Source organism: Myodes glareolus, chromosome 8, assembly GCF_982192425.1.
Source record: "Myodes glareolus chromosome 8, mMyoGla1.1, whole genome shotgun sequence".
NCBI classification, from domain to species: Eukaryota; Metazoa; Chordata; class Mammalia; order Rodentia; family Cricetidae; genus Myodes; species Myodes glareolus.
In genome coordinates, this window is record NC_142033.1 from 40,351,107 (window position 1) to 40,373,540 (window position 22,434).

The window sequence follows — 22,434 nt, forward strand, 5'->3', positions numbered from 1 at the left end:
TCATGGTCTCTGCTCTGATTCCTTCCTCTGGTTTCTTACTTGAGTTCCTACCTCAGTTTCCCTCAACAATGGACCCCAAGATGTACATCAAATGAAAGTAACCTTACATCCTGGTTACTTTCGTTCAGTGTTTTTTTTTTTCCATAGCAACAGAAAGGCAAACTAATACCTAATACGCCCTCCAATGCCTTCCCCTAGTATTCAAACTAATACACCCTTCAGTGCCTTCCCCTAGTAGTCAAACCTTCAACCCCAAACTGCCTTTCCCACCAAGGCTTCTACTAAAGGTCTCTCCTGCTTTTATAAGCTACCAATCTGAGATGGCACACATCGTTAAAGAGCTGCAAAAATGGCAACATGGGAACAGAATTCAGTGTTGCTAAATAGGGTGGGTATAAAGTTACATCGACACAGGCAGTGATACATGTAATCACCATTGTGCTATGTAGTAATTATGTATTAATGACTGCAATTAGTGTTTCTTTCACAAAGCTAAAAAACTTAGTTCTTGCTATGTTCCCTGTCAGTAGGGTGGAGAGGAACCTTAGATAATGAAAACACAGTGACCCAACTCAAAAGACTTCCATGTGCAGCCCAAGGTGGGTAAGCAGCCATCTCTAGGCCCCCCCAGCAGGCTCCTTCAATAAGAAGTCCTCAGAATCAAAAACCCATAAGATCCTAAGAGTAGTAGAAATTACCAGAACAAACACCTGCATTCACATCCCAACTATAAGTCACAATTAAAGTTATTTAAGTAGTCAACATCCAGGAGCCTCCATTTCTCCCTCAGAAACTGGGGGCAAAAACACCAGCTAGTAAGAAAGCAAGAGGAGGGTGGAATGAACAGTAAACTTGGCATAGGCCAGGTGTGTATATATAGTACACACCTCATAGTGCACACAGCGTTATCATTTCCTCCAAGCCAGCTTCCACCCTGCCCCCCACAGCTGGAAGTCTGATGTGTCAATCATTGGCTCCGCTCTCCTCCTAAGCATCCGGCATTAGGCGGAGGGAGATAACGGAGGGAGCAAATGAGCTCATGTGAGTTCTCTACATGGGCGTCATCCCCTGGAGAGGGCAGAAGGCAACAGAAAAGCTGAGGACGGGAGGAAGGAAGGGAGGATGCCCACACGGGAAGGCAGTGAAGGCTCTAAGGACAAACACATCTAGGTTGGGACTCCATCCTAGGCACTGGTCCTGCTTTCTGTCAAAGGCTAGCTGAGATTTAACTCTTCAAGGCTTCCTAGCTTCGCCTCACTTGACGTTCTGAAGAGACGGGGGTGGGGAGTCAACGGCTGCAGAGGATCTTGTTTTCTCAAAAGGGGGGATCCTGCTGTAATGGGACCCGTTAGGGCTGTGTGCTTCCTGTTTGTGGGAGATCCTGCTGTAGTGAGACCAATTAGAACTCTGTGCTTCCTGTTTGTACATCATCTCCACACGCACCCCCACTAAGCCCGGGCACACTCATGGACCAGGGTTCTATAGCAGGGCTGCCACAGACTCAGATGGTGTCTGAGCCACAGACAAACAAGAGCGCACATCATTCTTTGAGAAGGTAACCCATGTTTTAAATGATGAACAAAGAAGGGAACTTAAGAAATGGGAAGCATATAGCAGGAATTTGCACTGTGGGTGAACAGAATGAGACAGGTGAAGGGAACCTGTTTACCTGTGGGAGGGGAGAGCAATATTACAGTTACACATACTCATGTCAGAGAACAGGAAAAAAGTTATCAAAGTCTCCACCATAGAGTTCACGTCCTCAAATTCAAGTCCCGAATCACGGTTCTTCTATGTAGGAACGACCCTGGCTACTAGTGGCTCACCGCATGCTGCTGCAACCTCTTCAACAGGCTGCTCAATCCCTCTCACAAACTGCTCTGATCCTGATCTCACATCCTAATCTGCCCCACCTTGCACATGCGCTGGCCCTGGCCCACCCTTCCTGTGACTAAGTACTTTCATAGACCTGCAGTTTTCTGTCTTTAGACAGCCGCACCTACCAAGTCCTTTATGGTCTTCTACCCATCCTTTACAATGCATCTTAAATGCTGCCTCTTCAATGAAGCATTCCCTAGGAAGAGATTGTTGTCCTCCATTACCAGGTTCCAAAACTCTTTGGCTTCCCTACTTATCCCAAATCACAGAAAATCTAGTTGATTAGGAAGAGTCCATCCTCTCTGCAATGTTAGCTGGGGTATAGAGACCAGTCCCTGGAAAGCCCTTAGTGCTTTGCTTGCTGAGTGAATTGATATGAAATTAATAACTATCAAGTCTTTAAAAAGCCTTAAACATCAATTTGGAAACTACAGCATCCATTCATAACTTTGCAACTTTTGTTGATCGTAGCTAAATCATTCTCTGAGGACCACATTTAAAACTGGGTCCAGGCAACCGCATAGCATCAGGGTCATCTGATAGGCTTGCAGGTCATTCTTCATACCTGTCACCTCATAAAGTGGCTGCTGATCTGTGGGAGCGGGGTGGGAAGAGGGGTGTTGTTGTGATTGCTCCAAAGGACAGTTGGAAGTTGGCTGTCTCCAAAGGAGGCAGCAGAGTCCCTTTGTGATATGTCATGAGGTACACTAATGAGGTAAGGGCAAGCAGGAAGACACCAGTGACAACTCTCCTCACATAGCACCTGCCATTCTGCCTTAGGGGCTCTGCAATCAAAGTGCAGGGTCTCTGTTCCTGAGGCCAGGAGCTCCAGTAGGGGAGGGGCCAGATGTGTGCATCAGATGCATTGAGTCCTCATCACCTATTCTAAGTAGGCAAGAGCACACAAGTCTGAGAGGCCACACTTATCTAAACAAGGACCTCTCATATAATTATATATATATATATATATACACACTGATTTTATATATATATATATATAAAATCAATCGAGAATACAATATCATCAATGAAGTTCTAAAGTACAAATAATACATTAAAATGTCATATCAGTAAGAACAAAACATAAAAAAGCCAGAAGTACATCTAGATGATATTTTAGACTTCTTGAAATAAAATAAATTTAAATATGTATGTATGTTATTAATGAAGTTATTATTCACCTACAGCTGGACCATTAGAAATCTAAACTCCAACAGCTATTGCGACCATTACAGCCATCCCTACAAGTAATTTTAATCTCCTATCCCCTAAAAGAAACTGCAAGCCCATTTGCATTCTTTCTCTCTTACACACCCACAACTCCTTGCCTTAGGAAACTGCTAATCTACTCTCTGCCTATAGATTTACCTGTTCTGGATATTTCATCCAAATGGCCTCAGAGGATGTGATCTTTGTGACTAACGTCCTCCACTCAGATCATCCACGCTGTGGGATACATCAGTACTTCATTCCTCCTTGCCATGAAACCAAAGGGCACTATATAGAGAGAACACTCATCATTTGATGGGCATTTGGGGGTTCCCACCTGTGGGCTACTACAAATAATGTGGCGGACAGCATCTGTGTATGAGCTTCTGGATCTGCCTTCTCATGCCCCTTGGGCATGTCCTCAGAACTGTAGCTGCTATGTCAGAAGGATCCTAGGTGCTAAGGATCAAAGGACAACAAGCATCTTTTCATGTACTTCTTGCCCGTGTTTATAGCTATTTTGGATATAGAGAAATGTCTATTTACATCTTTTGTCCATTTTCAAATTTGGTTGTTCATCCTTTTTGTCATTAAGTAGCAAGAGTTCTTTACAGATTCTAGCGAGAGGTCCCTTATCCTTTCATGTATTTTCCCACTGTGTAGGTTCAAATGGTACCATTTGAAGAACAAGATGCTTACTTGTCAGCAACTGTGACCCATTTTAATCCCGGCAGTAAGGAGGACGAGGCAGGAGAATCATGTGTTCAAGGTTAGACTTGACTACATGGTATGTTTAAGGCCATGGAAAGGCTATATCTCAAAATGACAACAAAAATCAGTCTTGACAGAATCCTATTTATCTTGTTTTATGACTGGAAGTATTATGTTATGTGTGTAAAGCCATTGCCTAACCCAGAAAAATCCTGTTTTCTGCGAGTTTTATTGTTTGGTTAGGTCTTAAATTTAGCTCTAGCATCTATTATGGATTACAACAGATCAGACTTAATATACATCTACTGGCCTAGTTATATTAGTATATTGTATTAGTTATAAATACACTAACCTTGGAATAATCTTCCCTCTCTACATGCTTCCTTCAAATGCCTATTATATGCCTGCCCTGTACAAGAACCATTGGGCAAAGATGGGTGAGTCCTGCTGTAACTTAGACTGAAAATGTCCCCCAAAGGCCTGTGTGTTAAATGATTGGTCCTCAGTCTGGCACTGCTGGATACTGGTGAAGACTAAAAACAGGAGTATTATAGAGAGACTGGTGGTCATTGCAGGTGTACCCGGAAAGAAACACTGGCCCTGCAGCCGCTCCACTGCCTCCCTCTTCCTTCTCCCATGCCTGGGGATGAACAGATTCCTTTCACCTTGGATTCTTGCCATGATGTCCATTTTTCAATTGGCTTTTGAACCTTAACATAGGCTCAAAAGCCAGAGGTAACCAACCATGGATGGAAACCCCTGAAACTGCGAGCAGAAACCTTTACTATTTTTAAAGCTTCCTGTCTTGGATGTTTTGTTACAGTAAGAGAGGGCTAACAATCACTGTCATTGCTTCACAGAACATAGAATCAAGCTAAAAGAAAACTACAATTATCATGAGTACTGTCATGTGTAAGACCAATTACTAAATCTAGGCACAGCCCAAATACCTTTCAAATAAAAACACGGAAAAGAGCATTTGAAATGAGTTTCCATTTTTACTGTAGGTGGCCATAGCCGCGTGCATACAAAGCACTGGACGCAGGACACAGCACAGTGTCAGCTCGTGGAGGGCCAGGTGTCCAGTGTGGTTGAATGTTTAGGACTTCAAGGGATGAAACTGGCCAGGAAGGAGAGCACGCCAGGAACTGGGATGAAGTGCAGCAAAATGTGGAATGGGGAAGCACAGAGCCAACAGCAGGAACAATAGCTCAAACTCAGTGCACAGGGACAGCACTGATGTGCACCATGGAAACGAAGCACCCAGCCATCGGGGACCCCGGGTACCTGTCAATGGGACCCCCTCATGTCCTGAGGGAAGCACCAGGACCCATGAATTCATGTTTCACTTTCCACCTGCGATGAGGTAAGCCAGTTTCTTCCGCCATAAAATTAGCCTTCCAGGACAATCCACAGCAGCTGGAGGGCAAGCGGGCACTGGAGCTAACCACACCCAGCAGCCTCAATTTTCCATCTCCTTCCCTCTTTGTTTGCTCTAATAAAAAGAAGGAAGTCGACGTTTGCAGTTCACTTTAAAAAGAAGCCATTCATAAAGCAGGCCCTCGGTAGGCTATTTAGGAAAGGGCCCTCTCCTGTAGGTAACCAAAGGAAACACTGAGCAAGAATGGCGGACACAGAATTTTGCACACTTCATCATGGGACGTCAGCCCACCCAGCTTGACAGCCCAGGAGAGGCAATCAAAAAATGAATTATTAAGGAACTTCAATTACGGAGCTACTAAATCCTCTTAAATGCTGGCAAAGACTAATCCAGCATGGAACCTCACCAGGTGGGCAAAGGGGCAGAGCTGCTTCCCTCTGCCACACAGCACCCCATATTTAAGCCCGCAGTTCCCCGACAGTCCTTGAGGCAACTGGTCATTCTCATCCATGTATATGAAATGTCTTCAGGAAGCAAGAGACTAATTAAGCCGTTTTATGTCGATAGAAGTCTTAATGTTTATCAAGGCACAGGCTGATGAGGTGGAAGAAACCACCACACACTGGGTGGGGAAACCATTATGGAATGATAATTACCTTGAAATAAATTCCAAACGCATTGACAAGAAGTACCAGAACCAGCTCCAAGATCTAAGATCGGTGTTGTTCAAAAGTTTGAATGAAGAGAAAAGAAATCGTGACAAGGATGACATCACTTTAAATGGGGAAAATATTACAAAGATGGATGAGAGTGAACATGTTGCTAATGCAGGAGGCTGGAGTGCTCACAAGAGCTCCCCAGGAAGCCTCTGTAAGTGATGTTGAAAGGACAGTTGACAGGAACAACTCTGCCAACAGGCTATTGATGTGCGGAGGACCAGGGGTCCGTTCTGCCCATCATGAGAGCCCTGCACACTGGCCTGGCATGATGTCCATGTGTGTGCCTTGTTCTTGACAGAAGGCTGCTGGGAATACTCAGTCTTCGCCTTAGTCCCCACCTAAGCGAGGCCAATCGTCGCACAAAAAGCAGTTTTTCACTAGCGATCTTCGGGGGGAAGGGAGAAGGCAGCTCAAACTGTCCTCACTTGAACTTGAAAGCTTAATGAGTCTTAGTGCCCAAAAGCTGGAGACAGGCCAAGTCAGTGGGGCCAACTGTGATTTGGCAAGAGAAACAAGAGAGAAACCTACAAAAAAAGGCCTATCAAGTTCTTAACAGCCTGCTAGGGCCAGAATGGGAAACGGCAAAAGGACCCGAGTGTGTTAAGATTGGAGTGAGAATCTGGGTTGGTGAAAAAGCCCCAGACAAAGAGGCCAAAGATAAAGTGAGTTCCAACACCCTAGGTCGCCTCCATGTGATCGACTTCACGGGGGCTTTGGGGAATCCAGGCTGCTCAGCTGCTCAGGTCTGTGAACACTTAGTGAGAACAGGGTCACAGACCAAGCACAAAACAATGGTATTCTGAAAACACCAGTATGAAATTAATGGTCAAGCCCTACGATGAGCATGCATCCCAGTTATCAGAGGACAGCCCCGATTGCCGCTTGTTTCTGTAGCTCATCTATTCACCCTCCCATTTTGGTGACAGCTTGGTTTGTAACTGTGGGGTCACTATATATTCCCAAGCCATCGGGTGACAGTGACCTCTTACTGCATGTTCAGTGGTTCAGGAAAGCACTGCATCTGCTGCTCATATTACATGAGCTCTTTAATAGTAGCCCACGGAGGTGATGAAAAACACGAGGTACATCTAACGCAGCCCGGGGGAGAAATGATCATCTGATGTCATTCCCTGGCAGAGGCCTCCAGCGGCTCCTCTACTACTGGGGCAAGACTTACTCAGCCTGATTTAAGCAGTGTCTAGGTAGGGAACACCAGAGGCTGTTCTAGCTTCTTAAAAGTCTCCTTAGTCACCATGGCAACACTTCCTGGTTTCCTCCTCTCAGCTCTCTGAAAGCTCTTTTGTTCCCATCTTCCTCCTTTCCCTGGAATAAGAGAGAAACTCCCCCAAACTGAGATGTGTTCTGCTCCTTTCTCCAGATGCTGCAGGGGTGCTTCAGATACTCCAGGGGTGTTCCAGATGCTCCAGGGGTGTTCCAGATACTCCAGGGGTGTTCCAGATGCTGCAGGGGTGCTTCAGGTACTCCAGGGGTGTTCCAGATGCTCCAGGGGTGTTCCAGATGCTGCAGGGGTGCTTCAGATACTCCAGGGGTGTTCCAGATACTCCAGGGGTGTTCCAGATGCTCCAGGGGTACTCCAGTTGCTCCAGGGGTGTTCCAGATGCTCCAGGGGTACTCCTTCCCTGGGACCCCACTGCACCTCACAGCTGACCCATGCCATATCACCAAGGTTCTCTGATCTGATTTGAGTAGGCCAAGTCCACTGACAGCCTCCTGAGCTCCAAGGCCTCGTTTCCTAAAGCCTACAAGTCTCTCCCTTGGGTGGATTTCTGTATCTCAGACTCAACCTGCCCAAACTGAAACCTCAACCCTTCCCCAGAAACAGAGGACCCTGACCAGCTGGGTCAAGAGCCCAGCCCCACCATCTGTCATTCATAACAGATAGATGGACTTCTTTTTAAAAGTCTATTTTTAGTCAATGAACACACTCTACCCTGATTATTTCATCAATATTCTCATTTCTCTTGCTCTAGAGATCAGACTTCCAAATCTTTGTGTGGCTCACAGGGCCCTGCTAAACCTGCTCTCCCCACCCTGCCGCACCTACTTTGATTCCATGCTTTGCTGTTATGGAATAATCTTTTGTACACTGTAAAGACAGGTTGCTTTCACTGGTTTAACAAGGAGCCAAATGGTCAAGAGCTAGGCAGAAAGAGATTAGTCAGGACTTGAGGACAGGGAAAGAGTTCTGGGATGAAGGAGGGCAGAGTTACCAGGAGACATGGTGAGAAGAAAGATGAACATGCCATATTAAAGAAAGGTACTGAGCCGTGTGGCAGAACATAGATAAGAAAAATGGGTTAATTTTAAGTTGTAAGAGCCAGTTAGTAATAAGTCTAAGCTATTGGTCAAGCATTTATAATTAATATGTCTCTGTGTAGCTGTAGGGAGCTGGCAAGCAGTACAGAAAATTACGCCTATGCCTAGCCTCCCACATTTAGCCCAGCATGTCTGTCTGCAGTTCTTCCCAAGTGTATCTTTCTTCTCGTTGGATGTATGGTATTCCTCCATGGCATTCTGCCATCTACAGCAAGTTTATTTTCCATTTCATCTCCCTTGGTAATAAAAAAGAGTTGCTAGATTCCCTTAAACTCTCCACCTAAATGCTGTTTCCACAAGGCAACCTAAGGTTTATATTCCACGTTGAGTTAGGATTCAGAAACTGGACCTGATAAGCCTCCTTCATTGCCTGACTTCACAGCAATGTGCGCTATCATTAAGAGTGATATCACATCTGTAAGTGGGTTCTTTAAATGCCCACTGAGGGCTAGAGAAATGGATCAGTGGTTAAGAGCGCTGGCTGCTCTTCCAGAGGACCTGGGTTCAATTCCCAGTACCCACATGGTGGCACATAATCATCTGTAACTCCAGACCCAAGGGATCTAAAACCCTCTTCTGGCCTCTTTTGAAACTTTAAACCAGTGGTACAAAGACATACATGTAGGGGAAACACCCATATACATAAAATAAAAATAAGTTTTTTAAAAAATGCTGCATTGAATTACAGAAAGGAGTATCCCCTCTGCTACCAACTGCCAGGCAGCTCTCTTCTTGTTTACCAGCCACTCCTCCCTGACTCCAAACCTTCCTTCCTGCTGCTGTTCCTAAACAGAATGCCACGATGTTGTGGCCTATAACAAAACCTTCTCTTAAATCTTTGCCCCTGCTATCCAGGCAGTGGTGGCCCACACCTTTAATCCCAGCACTAGGGAAGCAGAGGCAGGCGGATCTCTATGAGTTTGAGTCAGTCTGGTCTACAGAACAAGTTCCAGGATAGCCAGAGCTACAGAGAGAAACTCTGTCTCGAAAACAACAAAACAAAACAAATGAAACTTTGCCCCTGGTTCCTAGCATACATCCACTTAAATTTTCATGACTTCCCTAGTAATGGGAATGGTCTTCGATCCTGGTCACTGAGACAGAACTCTTCATGAAATTTTCTGAGGGACAAGAATGTCTCTTGTTGCAAGAGATGATGCTTCGCCCAATTACTAGAAAAATCAAAGCTAATAAGAAGTTTGAAATTTCCAGTGTGACTTCCATCCTCGGGGAAGGGGAGCTAACAATCAAGCAGGCCTATGTGATGGAGTCACATAAGAAGTCTCTAAAGAATAAGCAAGAAGAGACTTTGCACTGCTGGCTGCCAGATGCTAGTGTGACCCACCCGGTGGGGGCTCTGCAGCCCCATGTCTGTTGCCTCACATCACAGACTTATACCTTACCTAAGCCATGTCTTCATCACAGCTTCTCCTTAGTAACCTTCTGACAAACTAGTATATGTTCCCAAGGCATTTGTCTCATTCCTGAAAAGCCAGCTTAGCAGTTGATAAAACCCAAGGAAGGAGATCACAGGCTCCTCCAATCTGTGGCCGAGTGAGACGGCTGCCCTGGCTAAGCCGTGGGACTGATGAGGATATGGTCGTGTGGCATAGAGTCCTTCATTTGTGGAATATGCACTGACTCCAGTGAGTGACAAGAGTAAGACAGGGCTGGAGAGATGATTTAGTGATAAAGAGGCTTTGTCGCACTTGTAGAGGATGTGAATTCAGTTCCCAGCACTCACATGGTGGCTCACAACTATCTGTGACGTCAGTTCCAGGAGATCTGATGCCTTCTTCTGACCTCCAAAGGGCACACATGTGGTGCGTGCAGGCAAAACAATCATACACATAAAATTAAAAAAAAAAAACCTAAAAGTAATTTTTAAGAATAAGATGTTATGGGACACCTGGCTGGTGTTGGAGAATTGGCTACTATTTGTGACCAAGAAGCATTGTGAAAACATCGAGAAAGAAGAATAAAAAAGCACAAAATAAAACTAAAAATAGTTTTCCTATAAAAATGAGTGCTTCCCTTGGCCTATGTAAAATGAAATCCAACTGATAAATTATCTCCTTCATAACTGCTCACCAAATCACAACAATTTACAATTTTATTAAACCCTGGAGATCAAATCTTGTTCATGTCTACATTTGTTGAGACACTGATTTCCACTCTAACTTCACTACATTGTGTGTGTGTGTGTGTGTGTGTGTGTGTGAGAGAGAGAGAGAGAGAGAGAGAGAGAGAGAGAGAGAGAGAGAGAGAGATCACTCTAGAAACACTTTATAAAGTCTTTGAAAATGATGCCTCATGCCCCTCAGTGCCTAACTTGGTGCTGTGCTGTGCTGTGCTGTGCTGTGCTGTGCTGTGCTGTGCTGTGCATGGACAGCACACCACAGGTCCCCCTCATGACAAGAGGTCCTCTGAACAGAGCTGTACCATCAGCTCCCATCTGCCATAGAGGGCCGGTCATATCTGTGCATACCACATCTCATGCCGAAATCATGACAGGAATCCAAGACAAGCCCTCCTTCTCAGAGCAAGCAGCTCATTTATCAGGGAGAGCATAAACAAGAGTGGACCAGCTGATTTCTTATCTTCAGAAAATTATTTTGGCAACATAAGAACAGAGACAAAAACCCACTGCGGCTTTCTTTATTGGTCACTTATCTATAGACTCATGTACTTCAAACTTGGCAGTCCAGGGGAATGTGCTGGCAAAATAAAATTCATCCATGTGGCTTTTGACCATCTAGAAAAATGAGGGTCCCAGCGGATAATCTCACACTTAAAGAGAACAGATGCCCCAGCCTTCACTGCCCTGGTATTCAGTGATATGTTCTTTGTATTAAATTTATGTATGTGTGTATGTGTGTGTGTGTGTGTGAGAGAGAGAGAGAGAGAGAGAGACAGAGAGAGACAGAGAGACAGAGAGAGAGAGAGAGAGAGAGAGAGAGAGAGAGAGAGAGAGAGAGAGAGAGAGAATAACATTGTGGGAAGAGAGACAAGGGTAGTCACTGATGCCCTGTGCATAGGTTTTACTACTGGGTCTCAGTTTCAACAAGTATTTGGAGCAGATGTTACATGCCAAGCCAGTGCCCAGTGAGGGAAACAAGGATATATCAAAAGCATCTTCAAGAAGCTGGGGGTCTAGTGTAAGCAACATATGTAGATGCACAATAAAGATGGAGTTCTGTGACAATATTAGAGTAAGATTAAAAATGGTACTTGGAAGCCACAGAGAGAAACCCACTGCGTCTCCCTGCAGAGCTCTACACAGGCTGCCCGAGGAAGAAGCCACTGCAAACTGGAGAAGCAGGAGGAGGTGACATCAGTACAGTGGTCAGGGTTTTTGTTTGCGAAATAAGCATTCTAGTTCCCAAGCTCTGCCAGCCAAAGTTCATTATTCACAGATGACCGGGTTTGAAAGGGGCTCAATATGTCTTGCCCAGTTTTTGCTCACCAACCAGACAAGAGAAGTTAGGAAGTAAAACGCAAATTCCTTCACCCTGCGGCTAGCTGGCAGCCCCTGGGAGAGCGCAGACGGGTGCACAGTGACACAGAGGGGCGCTGGCCACGTCATCAGCATAATTGGCTTTTGGCCTAGTTCCACTGACAGTAATAGGGACAGCTAGGGGTGGAGTGCCAAGCAGAGTCACACTGAATGTTTCACTGTGCTTTCTCGCACGGCTTTGGGTGTGGCTGAATGTCTTACAGGAGAGAAAATCCTTGGGTTTAGACGATGCACATTCGAGAATTTAGGAACTGAGTTTCATGATATCTGTATCTCACTTTCAAATGCTTAGTGCAAAAAGAGGTATGTATACAAATAAATAACATAAATATAGCAAACGGAGAATATGCAGCATTCCTGGGTGCACGATATACAGGTATCTGTATATTATTATAGGTTTTTCTATACATTTGAAATTGTTCAAAATAAAAAGGTGAAGGGAAAAGTCAAAAGAAATTTCTGAGTGATTCTTCAGTTTAAAAAAAATATTTGATTTACCGAAATAATATCTTGTCTTATAAGAATAAGCAATTTATATCTAAAGTCAATCTCATAGTTCTTTTGGGGCTCATCTAGTTCCTCTGAAAAGGCATTTTAATACCTAAAGACTATTCCAAACAAGGTGTCCAGTACAAAAATAAGCAGAAGACCATAATTTGCCAGTCTCGTATCTACGTGAAATTCTTTGGAGGTCTGTCTGAATGACAAAGTCATGGTAGAACAGGAAGGCAGGAACTTCCCCTTCTGGAGTGATTTTCAAGGCGGTCTGGACAGCCGTAGTCACAGATCCATCCCAGGAGCGGCTTCTTCATGGATTCATACATCCTCAAGAAAACTGTAGCACTTGGCTCCTATTTCTGATAGTGTGACGACACTTGGAGCTTTGTCACACTTTGGTCCCAGACCGCTTATGAAACTCTCAGCAAGGGGCTCAGGTTACTTAGGCCTCGCACCTCCACTACACACCCTTAGCGAAAACAACAGAGGAAGGTGAGCTGCTGGGAGAAAAACACGTGTATTGGAATTAAAAGGATGCGTTCACTCCATGCTTGCTGTTCCCACACGTAAACTGTATACACCTATTACACAAGGGTCCCTCTACAGGGTACAGCGCAAAGCCGCGTGAAGGCAGAGAGCACTGGGGGAGGGGATTCTGATGCCACTCACTTCTCATCTGACATGCCGCCTGGAGGTGTCCATCTTTGCTCTCTGCTGACTCTCACCTTTGGTTCCGGTCCATCATTCTCACTCATCTCCACCTGGATGACATCATCTGCTGACCACAGGCCCCTGCTCTTCCAGCTCTTCAGGCTTCTGTTTTCCTAAGACCATCGCGCCATCCAGTTTGTTCCTCCTCCGCCCAGCTGAGAACCAGCAGTCAACTCTGGACTGCCCCTCGGTCAGCTCTCTAGCCTTTCTCCCATCAGCCTCTCGGCCTCCCTCCTCTCCCTCCCCTAAAGCCTTAGCTCCACAATCAGTTTTAAGGAGCAAAGCTGATAAACCAAAGTTCCTCAATTGAAGTCTTTCTTTCTGCATGGGCTTCCCAAGCTATTTGCTCCTCTTCCAGGCCTTGGCTATTCCTTCTGTAAAACGGGTTTAGTGATGTTACTTTTGAACCCATAGGTTAAGTTGCAGCCAGGCTCCTCATAGCGAAGTATCTTCCTTCTCAGTGAGAACCAACAGAGAGTTTTCTTTAGACTCATGAACAACCCAGGACATCTTTGGCACACAAAAATCATGGAAGTCTTTATACAGCTGCAACTAATAATGAGAATTGATCTAATTTGGGAAAATACGAGTTTGTTTATTTTCTAAATAAGGTCTTGACACTGATAGAAACCCCCAACTGAGCTTGAATAAACAAAGTTCAAAAGTCCTAAGTAATTTTTATAGACTATATCATCTACTTTAAATCTGCATTATTTACTTTCCTTATTGCTGGGAACTAACAAGAAATCACTTGAGGGAAACAGGTTATTTTGACTCTAGAGTTTGAGGCACAGTCCAGCATCACAGGGAAATTCTGGAGGCAAAGCTAGGTCTCACTGGTGTGAGAAGAGTGTGAGGCTGCTTGCTCACAACTGGGTAGATCTGGAAGCAGAGATGGGACAAGAAGTAGAGCCAGGATAAGTCAGGACTACCTTCCCTGCCCCCGCCGCTGTGCCCCCACTTCCTCCAGCTAGGCCCCAAAAGTTCTATAATTTCCCGGAACTGTGCCTCCAGGTGAAGACCAAGCATTCAAACGCTGAGCCTATGGGAGCAAGGGACATTCCATATCCAAAACATAACAAAGAAAATGATATACTATGGAATACCCACTCAAAAGAGAAATGACCTGCTTCATTTTCAAATGCTGAAACTAGAATTTTTGTATTTTTCAGCACCACAACACAGCGGGTAGCTCTGAGTGAGAACTCCTTCACCAGCACCTACCTACCAACCTCTCCAGTTCTGGATGGTGGCACACTCTCAGCATTCTGGCTACTCTTCAGAGCCACCATGGGTGCAAGAGTGCAAACTGCTCCCCTCCCCCACATCACCCTTATTGGTAGACTGGCTTCAGGGTCCAAGTCTTGGGAAATGCACCTGCTAACGTCAGCCAACAGAACACAGAGTGGGAAGGGAGCTCTCCCATTCTATTGTCCCCAGGTTTCCCCAAGCTCAGCACCAGGACAGTGGTGTGGTTTCTGTGAACTAAAACTCTTGGAAAAAACCGCACCGTCCACTGAACGTTCCACCTTCCACTGCAGGGATGCTTAACTGATTAGAACATCAAGAATGCAGGGAGGTTGGAATGTTGCAAGTCCAGGGCCAAGTAATCTCAGGGCCTCTCTAGCCTCTTAAACACCATTTATTGCCTTTCTCTGTACCTGGTATGACATCTCTGTGACCATTAGGTAAATCCTCTGGGAAGGAGGAACAGACGCCTGGTTTCCAGCCAATTAGAGGACTAAAAACACCATCAGAGAGCATCTGAGGTCTGTAGCAGCATTTTCTCCTGTCTCACCTTCATCTGGTTGTGGTTTGGATGAGAATGGCCCTTACAGGCTTACGTATTTGAACACTTGGTCCCCAGTTGGTGGCACTATTTGGGGGAGGTTTGAATAGTGTGGGGTTGGTGAAGTAGTATGCCTCCCCAATGGTGGACTTTGAGAGTTTAGACTTGTTTCTAGCTCAGTCTCTGTTTCATGCTTGGAACTCGAGATGTGAGCTCTCAGCTTCCTATTCCAGCTTCCAGCCCTGCTGCCTTGACAGCAGGGTCTACTCATTCCCCTGGAACCAGAAACCCAAAGGGACCCTTTTCTTCTGTAAACTACCTTGTCAGGGTGTTTACTACAACAGAAAGGTAACGTGTTTGAAAGGAGCCTTGATTTTCTTTGTTCTTTTACTATAAAAATTACATCAAACTGTTACCACTTTGGGACGTGGACTTTGGCTTAACCTCAACTTGCACTTCTGGGCCATGGTCACTCACATTTGGCTCCAGAATAAACTCTCTCTCATCCCCTTAGGTGAGAGCTGTGTTTTTACGTTGCCTTTCCGATGGTTCTATAAGTCCTGAACTTGGAAATTTTTCCATGTCTTGTTTCTCCAGCTCCTGACACAGTTTTTTTCCTCCAAAACTATGGTGAAGAAATGTGTTACAGGCAATCCTTCCTTTGGACCACCAAGCAGTGCATTCCCCCCTCAGCACGCTTTTCCAGGCTTGATGTGGGATGTCTTTCTGTGTATGTGTTGCTTTTATTGGCTACTGAATAAAGTTGTTCTGGCCAATGGTTTAGCAGAGTAAAGCTAGGCAGGAACTCAAACAGAGATAGAGAGAGACAGTAGATGGAGTCAGGGAGACCCCATGTAGCTGCTGAAGGAGAGAGACCCCTGCCGGAACCTTATTAGTAGGCCACAGCCTCGTGGCAATACACAGATTGATAGAAATGAGTTAATTTAAGATGTAAGAGCTAGCTAGGAATATGCTAGAGTCATTGGTCAAACAGTGTTGTAATTAATATAGTTTCTGTGTAATTTTTCGGGTGTCAGCAGCTGGGGAATGAAAGATCAGTCTCTGCTTGCATTGGCTGCAAGTTGGATCCTTACTATGGAAGTCAGGCACCAATCTCTGGTCCTCAGCCACCGAGACACTTATTTCTTCAAACATAACAGTGGTCTGGTCTTCCATGGTTGAAAGACTCAGATAATCACTCTCCCATCTTGGGCTGGTTCCTCTGCCCAGACAATAGTTGATTCTCCTCATTGGCCATTTCCCTCTGCTTCACTGAGAGGCTATCAGCAGTCCCTATTCTTTATTTATCTAAAGAAGCCCCTGCCTGGTCCTCTGTGCTGTTCTGACCATGTATTTCCTAAGCATGACCCAACTCGAAAGGTCTTACCTTAGCATCTTGACACTCATTACAGCATTTGCAAAAGAACCAACAACAGCACCTCTGCGTGTGTGCAGAGACTCCAACCTCTCCTTTGGAAGAACATCTTGGGTGTGAATGCCTCTAAATCCTGAGCTTAGCTTCAGGGGAGCCCACTCTGAACCCAAGACAGGTAGATAGTACAGCTCCTGACAGACTCATTCCTGGCAGTATAGTAGAAAGGCAGGCGCCTGCAGGATTCTCTAGAACAAATTTGAAGTGGACAAAAATTGGTGCCAAAGACCCTAGCCTAGTTAGGTTTCTACTGTTGTAAACGGTATAAACACCACGAGCAGGAGCAGCTTAGAGGAGGAATGGTTTATTCATCTTACAATTATTCCCAGGTCATGCTTCATATAAATGAGGAAGTCAGGGCTGGAACTCAAGGCAAGAACCCAGAGGCAAGCGCTAAAGCAGAAGCCACTGAAGAGTGCTGCTTACTGGATTACTGCCCACGGCTTGTTCAGCAAGCTTTCTTTTAGCATCCAGAACGACCTGCCCAGGGGTGGCACCATGTCCAGTGATCTGGGCCCTTCCACGTCAATCATCAATCAAGAAAACACCCTACAGGTTTGCCTGCAGGTAAAATCTGATAGGAGCATTTTCTCAGCTGAGGTTTTCTCTGCTCAAATAACTCTAGCGTATGCCAAGTTGACAAAAATACAGACCCACTTCAACAGAAAGAATGAGCAGCTCCAAGCAAGCTGCAAGTATTGTCCCAGAAGGGTGGCTTGGAGCCTGTCCACTCAGCTCAACACTGGGAGATGCTGAACTAATGACAGTTCACCTACAGATGAGCTCCGATTTAGATGAAACACACAGAGGAGAGGTGCTGAGGGAAGGAGGGTCTAAGAAGAGTACCCCCCAGGGGAGCATAAACAGCAATCGGGGGACCCCAATTGTTCTTTGAACAAAGGGCAGTGGAGAAGCAGAAGAGAATTTGACATAAACTATGTAGAAAAAAACGTCTACAGAAATAAATGTGTTTATAAAGAACTATGCAGTCGTTAAAGTGCCTTGTCCACAGGATGAGTCCCTCAAGAGACTATGCAGTGGGGTAGTAAATGTGTATTGCCATTTAGAGAAAAATGAGACTGGAAAAGGTTAAATGATCCAAAGAAAGAAATTAAGAACTTGAACATTTCACGTTTCAGCTCTACAACCCCCATAATTTTCAACTTAAACAATATTCTGAAAGTCACCAAAATAAGAGCCCGCCATATGTGATTCCATTTACCTAATGTTCAAGAAGAGGTCAAAGCATGCTATGGTGAAGGGGAGCTCGGAACAGAGCAGTCACCAGGGAGCTGGGATTCGGTGGGAAGTACTAAGGGGAAAGTTTCTATGTTATAGCTTGATGGGGGTGTAGAACGGGCTTGCACATGCCCATCCAACCCTCAGATTGCACATTTAGGAACAGTGTGCCGGTCTCAGGTCTGTCTTAGTTAGGGTTGCCATTGCTATGATGAAACACCATGACCAAAGGCATGCTGGGGAGGAAAGGGTTTGTTTGGTGTACACTTTCACATCACTGTTCACCACAGGAGGTTCGGACAGGAACTCAAATAGAATAGGAACCTGGAGGCAGGAGCTGATGCAGAGGCCAAAGAGGATTGCTGCTTGCTGACTTGCTCCCCACGGCTTGATCAGTCTGATTTCTTATAGAACCCAGGACCAACAGCCCGGGGACAACCCCACACACAGTGAACTGGGCTCTTTCACATCTACCAATAATTTAAAAATTGCCTTGCAGCTGGATCTTATGGAGGCATTGTCTCAATTGAGGCTCCTTGTGTTAGAGATAACTCTAGCTTGTGTCAAGTTGATATAAGACCAGCCATCACAACATCCACTACCTTTCACTAAAATAGAAACCAGTGGCAAAATTATAGTCTATTAAATACATTCAAAATTTGAAGTCTTAGTTAAACATTTAAGCCCATATACATCTGTAAATATTAATGCTCTGTATGATTTTATAACTAAAGCCACTTTCTAGAAAGCTCCTAACTCTACCCTCACAGAACTGCTCTATGACAGAGCCTTGCTCCAAAATACAACAGACACTGCCATCACTATCTACTCTGGAATTCTATCAACAACACAAGCTTAATGTACCCAACCCCTGTACACAATAAGGCTAGTGGAGAACACATCCTGGCCTGCTGTCTAGATACCCTGAGTGTCCAAAAATACTATGTCCCCTTGTAGCTCAGTCAGCCCCACATCCTCACAGCTACTGGGGCTGAAATTACTGGGAACTGCATCCTACCTGTGAGTTCTGTTTCTCCACCTAATTTATGACTATGGTCCCCACCTTGCCCTTTGTATATGGAGACTCACTTTCCATGCGTGTCCCCTGCCTATTCCAGTGGTTTCTCCTAAAGCACACAGATTCAAACTATGACTCAGTCAAAAATAAGAAAGACTGGAGACCAGATTCAGGAGGCAGAGTCAGGCAGGTTTCTGTGAGTACAGGGCATTCTGGTCTATATGGTGAATGTTAAGCCAGCCAGATTTACATGATGAGACATGAGGCCCTATCTTTTAAAAAGAAAGTAAATAAATAAACAAAAGAAAAAATCTTCCATTGGAAATTTATAGAAAAACAGTAATATCAAGGACATTCCTAGAATAAATCAAGGGAACGCAAGTGCTACTTACTCGCAAAGAAGGATCCCATTTTCTAGCCCTGTCCGGAAGTCTTTATCACCAAAACTTCGACCAGTGACTTGCTGGAAAAGAAGAAAAGGAAACAAAAGCATAAATTTTTCTTTTAAAACCAGAAAGTTCAATACTTAAAAAAAAATCAAGAGCTCTGAAAAAAAACCATGACATTCCGAGAATGGGAACATGTGGCTTTGCGTGGATCAAGTGAGATAAACTTAGATGATGAAGTGTCTGTTATTTTGGGGGGTTCAACCACAGGAAGCCAAGGTCACAGTGTCTTTTCCATGGTGGGTCTATGCTCTCTCAACATAAAAATAAACAACAACAACAAATAGGAAGAACAAAGACCCTACACACTAACACACTGGTAGTCCAGGAAGGAGGGTCCGCAGGGCCCTCACTTAGGAGACTAATGCCATAACTAGAGATTAAAGCCACCGTGCGGAAATGATAGCACCGGACATTCATGGCGTCGCTGACGGTCAGCAATCATTTGCTGGGGCACAAGGTACTCAGTGTTTCATTTGTTCATTCTCCAAATGCCCGGCCTGACATATACCAGGTAGACAGGTCTGCAACAGGCCCTAAGGAAACCTCCAATACACAAAAATAGAAGTCATGTCTAATAAGTGACAAGAAAGAAAAAAATGGAGCCATAAAAATAATCCAACAATGAAAAGGGGAAAGAGAGAAAGAGGAAAAGAGGGAAGGAAAGAAAAGGAAAGGAAAGGAAGATGCAGACCAGACAGAAAACATGGAGGCTCCATACCAACCATGTCAATAGTGACAGTAAGTGAGAGCGGCTCTAGAGCCCCCATTAAAGCACAGAGGATGTCAGGCTGATTCAGAAGTTGAGTCAACCCTGAGCTACCCACAAATGCACTGTTTAAATTGGAAGATGTGCACAACCCGAGTCACAAGAAAGCGGGGCCAGTGTGCTAGCATCAGAGAAAGAAACCTCAGAACAGAGAGTAATAGCGTGGATGGAGAAAGTTCTTTCATAAGACGGGGTCAGTTAGTTCACTGACAAAGACAACATAATCTTGAACATAAATGTATCTCACTGTGTATTTAAAAAAAACCTTTAAAATACACAAAGCAAAGCAGTTAGGATGACAAAGAGGGAGAGATCAAAAGTAGAGTCGGAGATGTAAATATTTCTCTCTAATAAAATATACAAACAGAAAATTAATAATAATATAGAACACATGAATAACACTATGGACCCAACTGGTCTGTTATTTCTAGAATATTCCATCCTCCAACATTTATCAAGCCAGCCCAAATTCTAGGTCATACAACAATTCTCAATACACTTAAAAGCATTTATCTAAAGTGTGCGTTCTGACCAAAAGGAATTAAATTCTAACTTAACAGGAAAATATCTGTAGGATCTCCCCAAATATTCTTAACTAAGGGTAGCATAACAAAAATTGGATAGAAATACTGAAGCAGACCAGGGGACAGACACAGGCAAAAGAAAAAGCAGATGTGCATCACCAGATTCAGAAATGACAAATGGCATCACCGCAGAGCATAAAATATTAAAAACACAACAAGGAACTATTATAAATAAATTTGTACAAACAAATTAAGCAACTTAGGTTGTGCTGATAAAATCCTTGATGCAAGCACATGTCATGCAATAGAGAACAAACAGCCCTCCCATAAAGAAAACAGCAGGGCGTGAAGGCCACTGCTAAGTGGTACTTAATTGTCACAGAAGAAATAATCCAATTCAGAACAAATTCGTCCAGACAGCTTAAACAAAAGTGTATCTTTCTGATGTGTTTACGATGGCTCACATTTTATATTCTGACTATAAAGACTTCTAATTAACTTCCCTTCATGAAGGTGCCAGTCATCATTATTAAGATTAACTGCCATTACCAAAGGTCCATTTGTAGGGAACTAAGTGTCACAGCTCAGACCCTTCCAACCTCTACCTGGATCCCAGCCGACTGAGGGTTCTTTGCAATTCTGCCAACTAACCTGTCATCAGTCCATGATCACTTTCCAAAGACACAAACTCAGGGTGGGAAGCTCAGCCAAGCTCTTAAGAGATCCAGAGTGTGGCGGCCCACGCCTTTAATCCTAGGACTTGGGAGGCAGAGGCAAGTGGATCTCTATGAGTCCAAGGTCAGTCTGGTTCTATATAATGAGTTCCAGCTTAGCCAGGACTATGTCTAAGACCTTGCATGTGTGTGTGTCTACTCGCACGCGTGTGTGTATGCTTGAGGTGAGACCATAGGTTACAAGGCATCTGTGAAGAAAGCCCAGGCTCAGGAGGATTCAGGGTCCACCAGGAAGGAGTACCAGGATGGTGAAGAACACTCTACCCAGTTCCTACCCCTACTCCTCAGCCACCAAAACTCTGTCCTCACAGCTGTCCAGCTCTAACTGGCAAAGTCACACCAAACCCTTCCTTCCACATCCATAACACCCATTAACAACTCTTTATTCTCCCTTTGGACTCACCCGTTCCTTCACTTCCTATTGGCTACCTTTCTCCAAATCGCTGCCATCCTCCATCCATCAGACATGTCCAGCCTTTTGACACTGTAGCATGGTGCTGTGACTAGTAAGTTCACACTTAAGAACCTCACAATCAAGTTTATGAAAAGAAAGTCACAATAACACCTCAGATTTTATGGTGTGATTTTTGTGTTGGGTCACTAATATAGCTATCCTAGGACACGCATGACCCCACAGGTCATGGATTAAACATATCTGATAGAGAGTTCAGAAGCTGGTCCAATGGCTTCCACCTGGCCTCCCATCTATTCTCAAGCAGGCAGCTCATAGTCTCTAAGGTTTAGAGATCAAAACACTATATCTCTCATTGCTTTCACCAATGACTCTGGACCTCAGGCACCATGGTAAAAGCCAAGCCCCCACAGTTCCCTAATGGTGTCTGTCTGTCTGTCTGTCTGTCTGTCTGTCTCTCTCTCTCTCTCTCTCTCTCTCTCTCTCACACACACACACACACACACACACACACACACACGAACACATGCATGAGTGGGTGCAGATAACAACACATTAAAATGCTAGAATACATGGACAAAAACTACCAACCAGCACTACCTTATCAAGGGTAAGCCTCAACACATCTCTTCATTCAAGGGAATCCTCAGAAATTCTTAGGATGGCAATAAACCATCCGTTATTCTCTGGCTATATCCTTCAGGAAGCCCTTGTATCAAATCCCCCGTTTTATGCTCAGGGTCAAATCCACTTTAATTTCTGACCACAATATTTGTTGGAGGACCATGCAGAGTAAACGTCACTGAATAACTAATTTATCAAAACCTGCTTTTCCAAGAAAATAAAAGCTTTTTGTCTGCCTTCATAATTTTTTTTTTTTTAAAAAAAAGCGGACGCCAAAGCCACTACCATGTGTCTTCACCCTGCTCAGTGCAAGCAATTATGGAGGAAGCTCATCTGTATCCGATTTCCTTTCCACGGAGCTCAGAGGTAATTCTGAATTTATCTAGGCCCCTGGCTCTGTTCTGAATCATTCGGATTCTGAAATATGGAGAAGTCAGACTCAAAAAGAAAACCACACAGCTCCATTTTTACGATGTGTTTATAATG

The 22,434-nt window shown here is 44.5% G+C and overlaps 1 protein-coding gene across 13 annotated transcripts in view; it reads right to left on the bottom strand.

The window, feature by feature from the left end:
- LOC125387582 (LIM and calponin homology domains-containing protein 1) overlaps positions 1 to 22,434 on the bottom strand; it is a 317,590-nt gene that overhangs the window by 176,863 nt on the left and 118,293 nt on the right. For all 13 annotated transcript variants that reach the window (XM_085691819.2, XM_085691811.2, XM_085691810.2 and 10 more), the window contains exon 2: positions 18,832 to 18,902. In XM_085691819.2, coding sequence (XP_085547945.2) covers positions 18,832 to 18,902 — 71 coding nt within the window. The remainder of the gene's footprint in view (positions 1 to 18,831; positions 18,903 to 22,434) is intronic.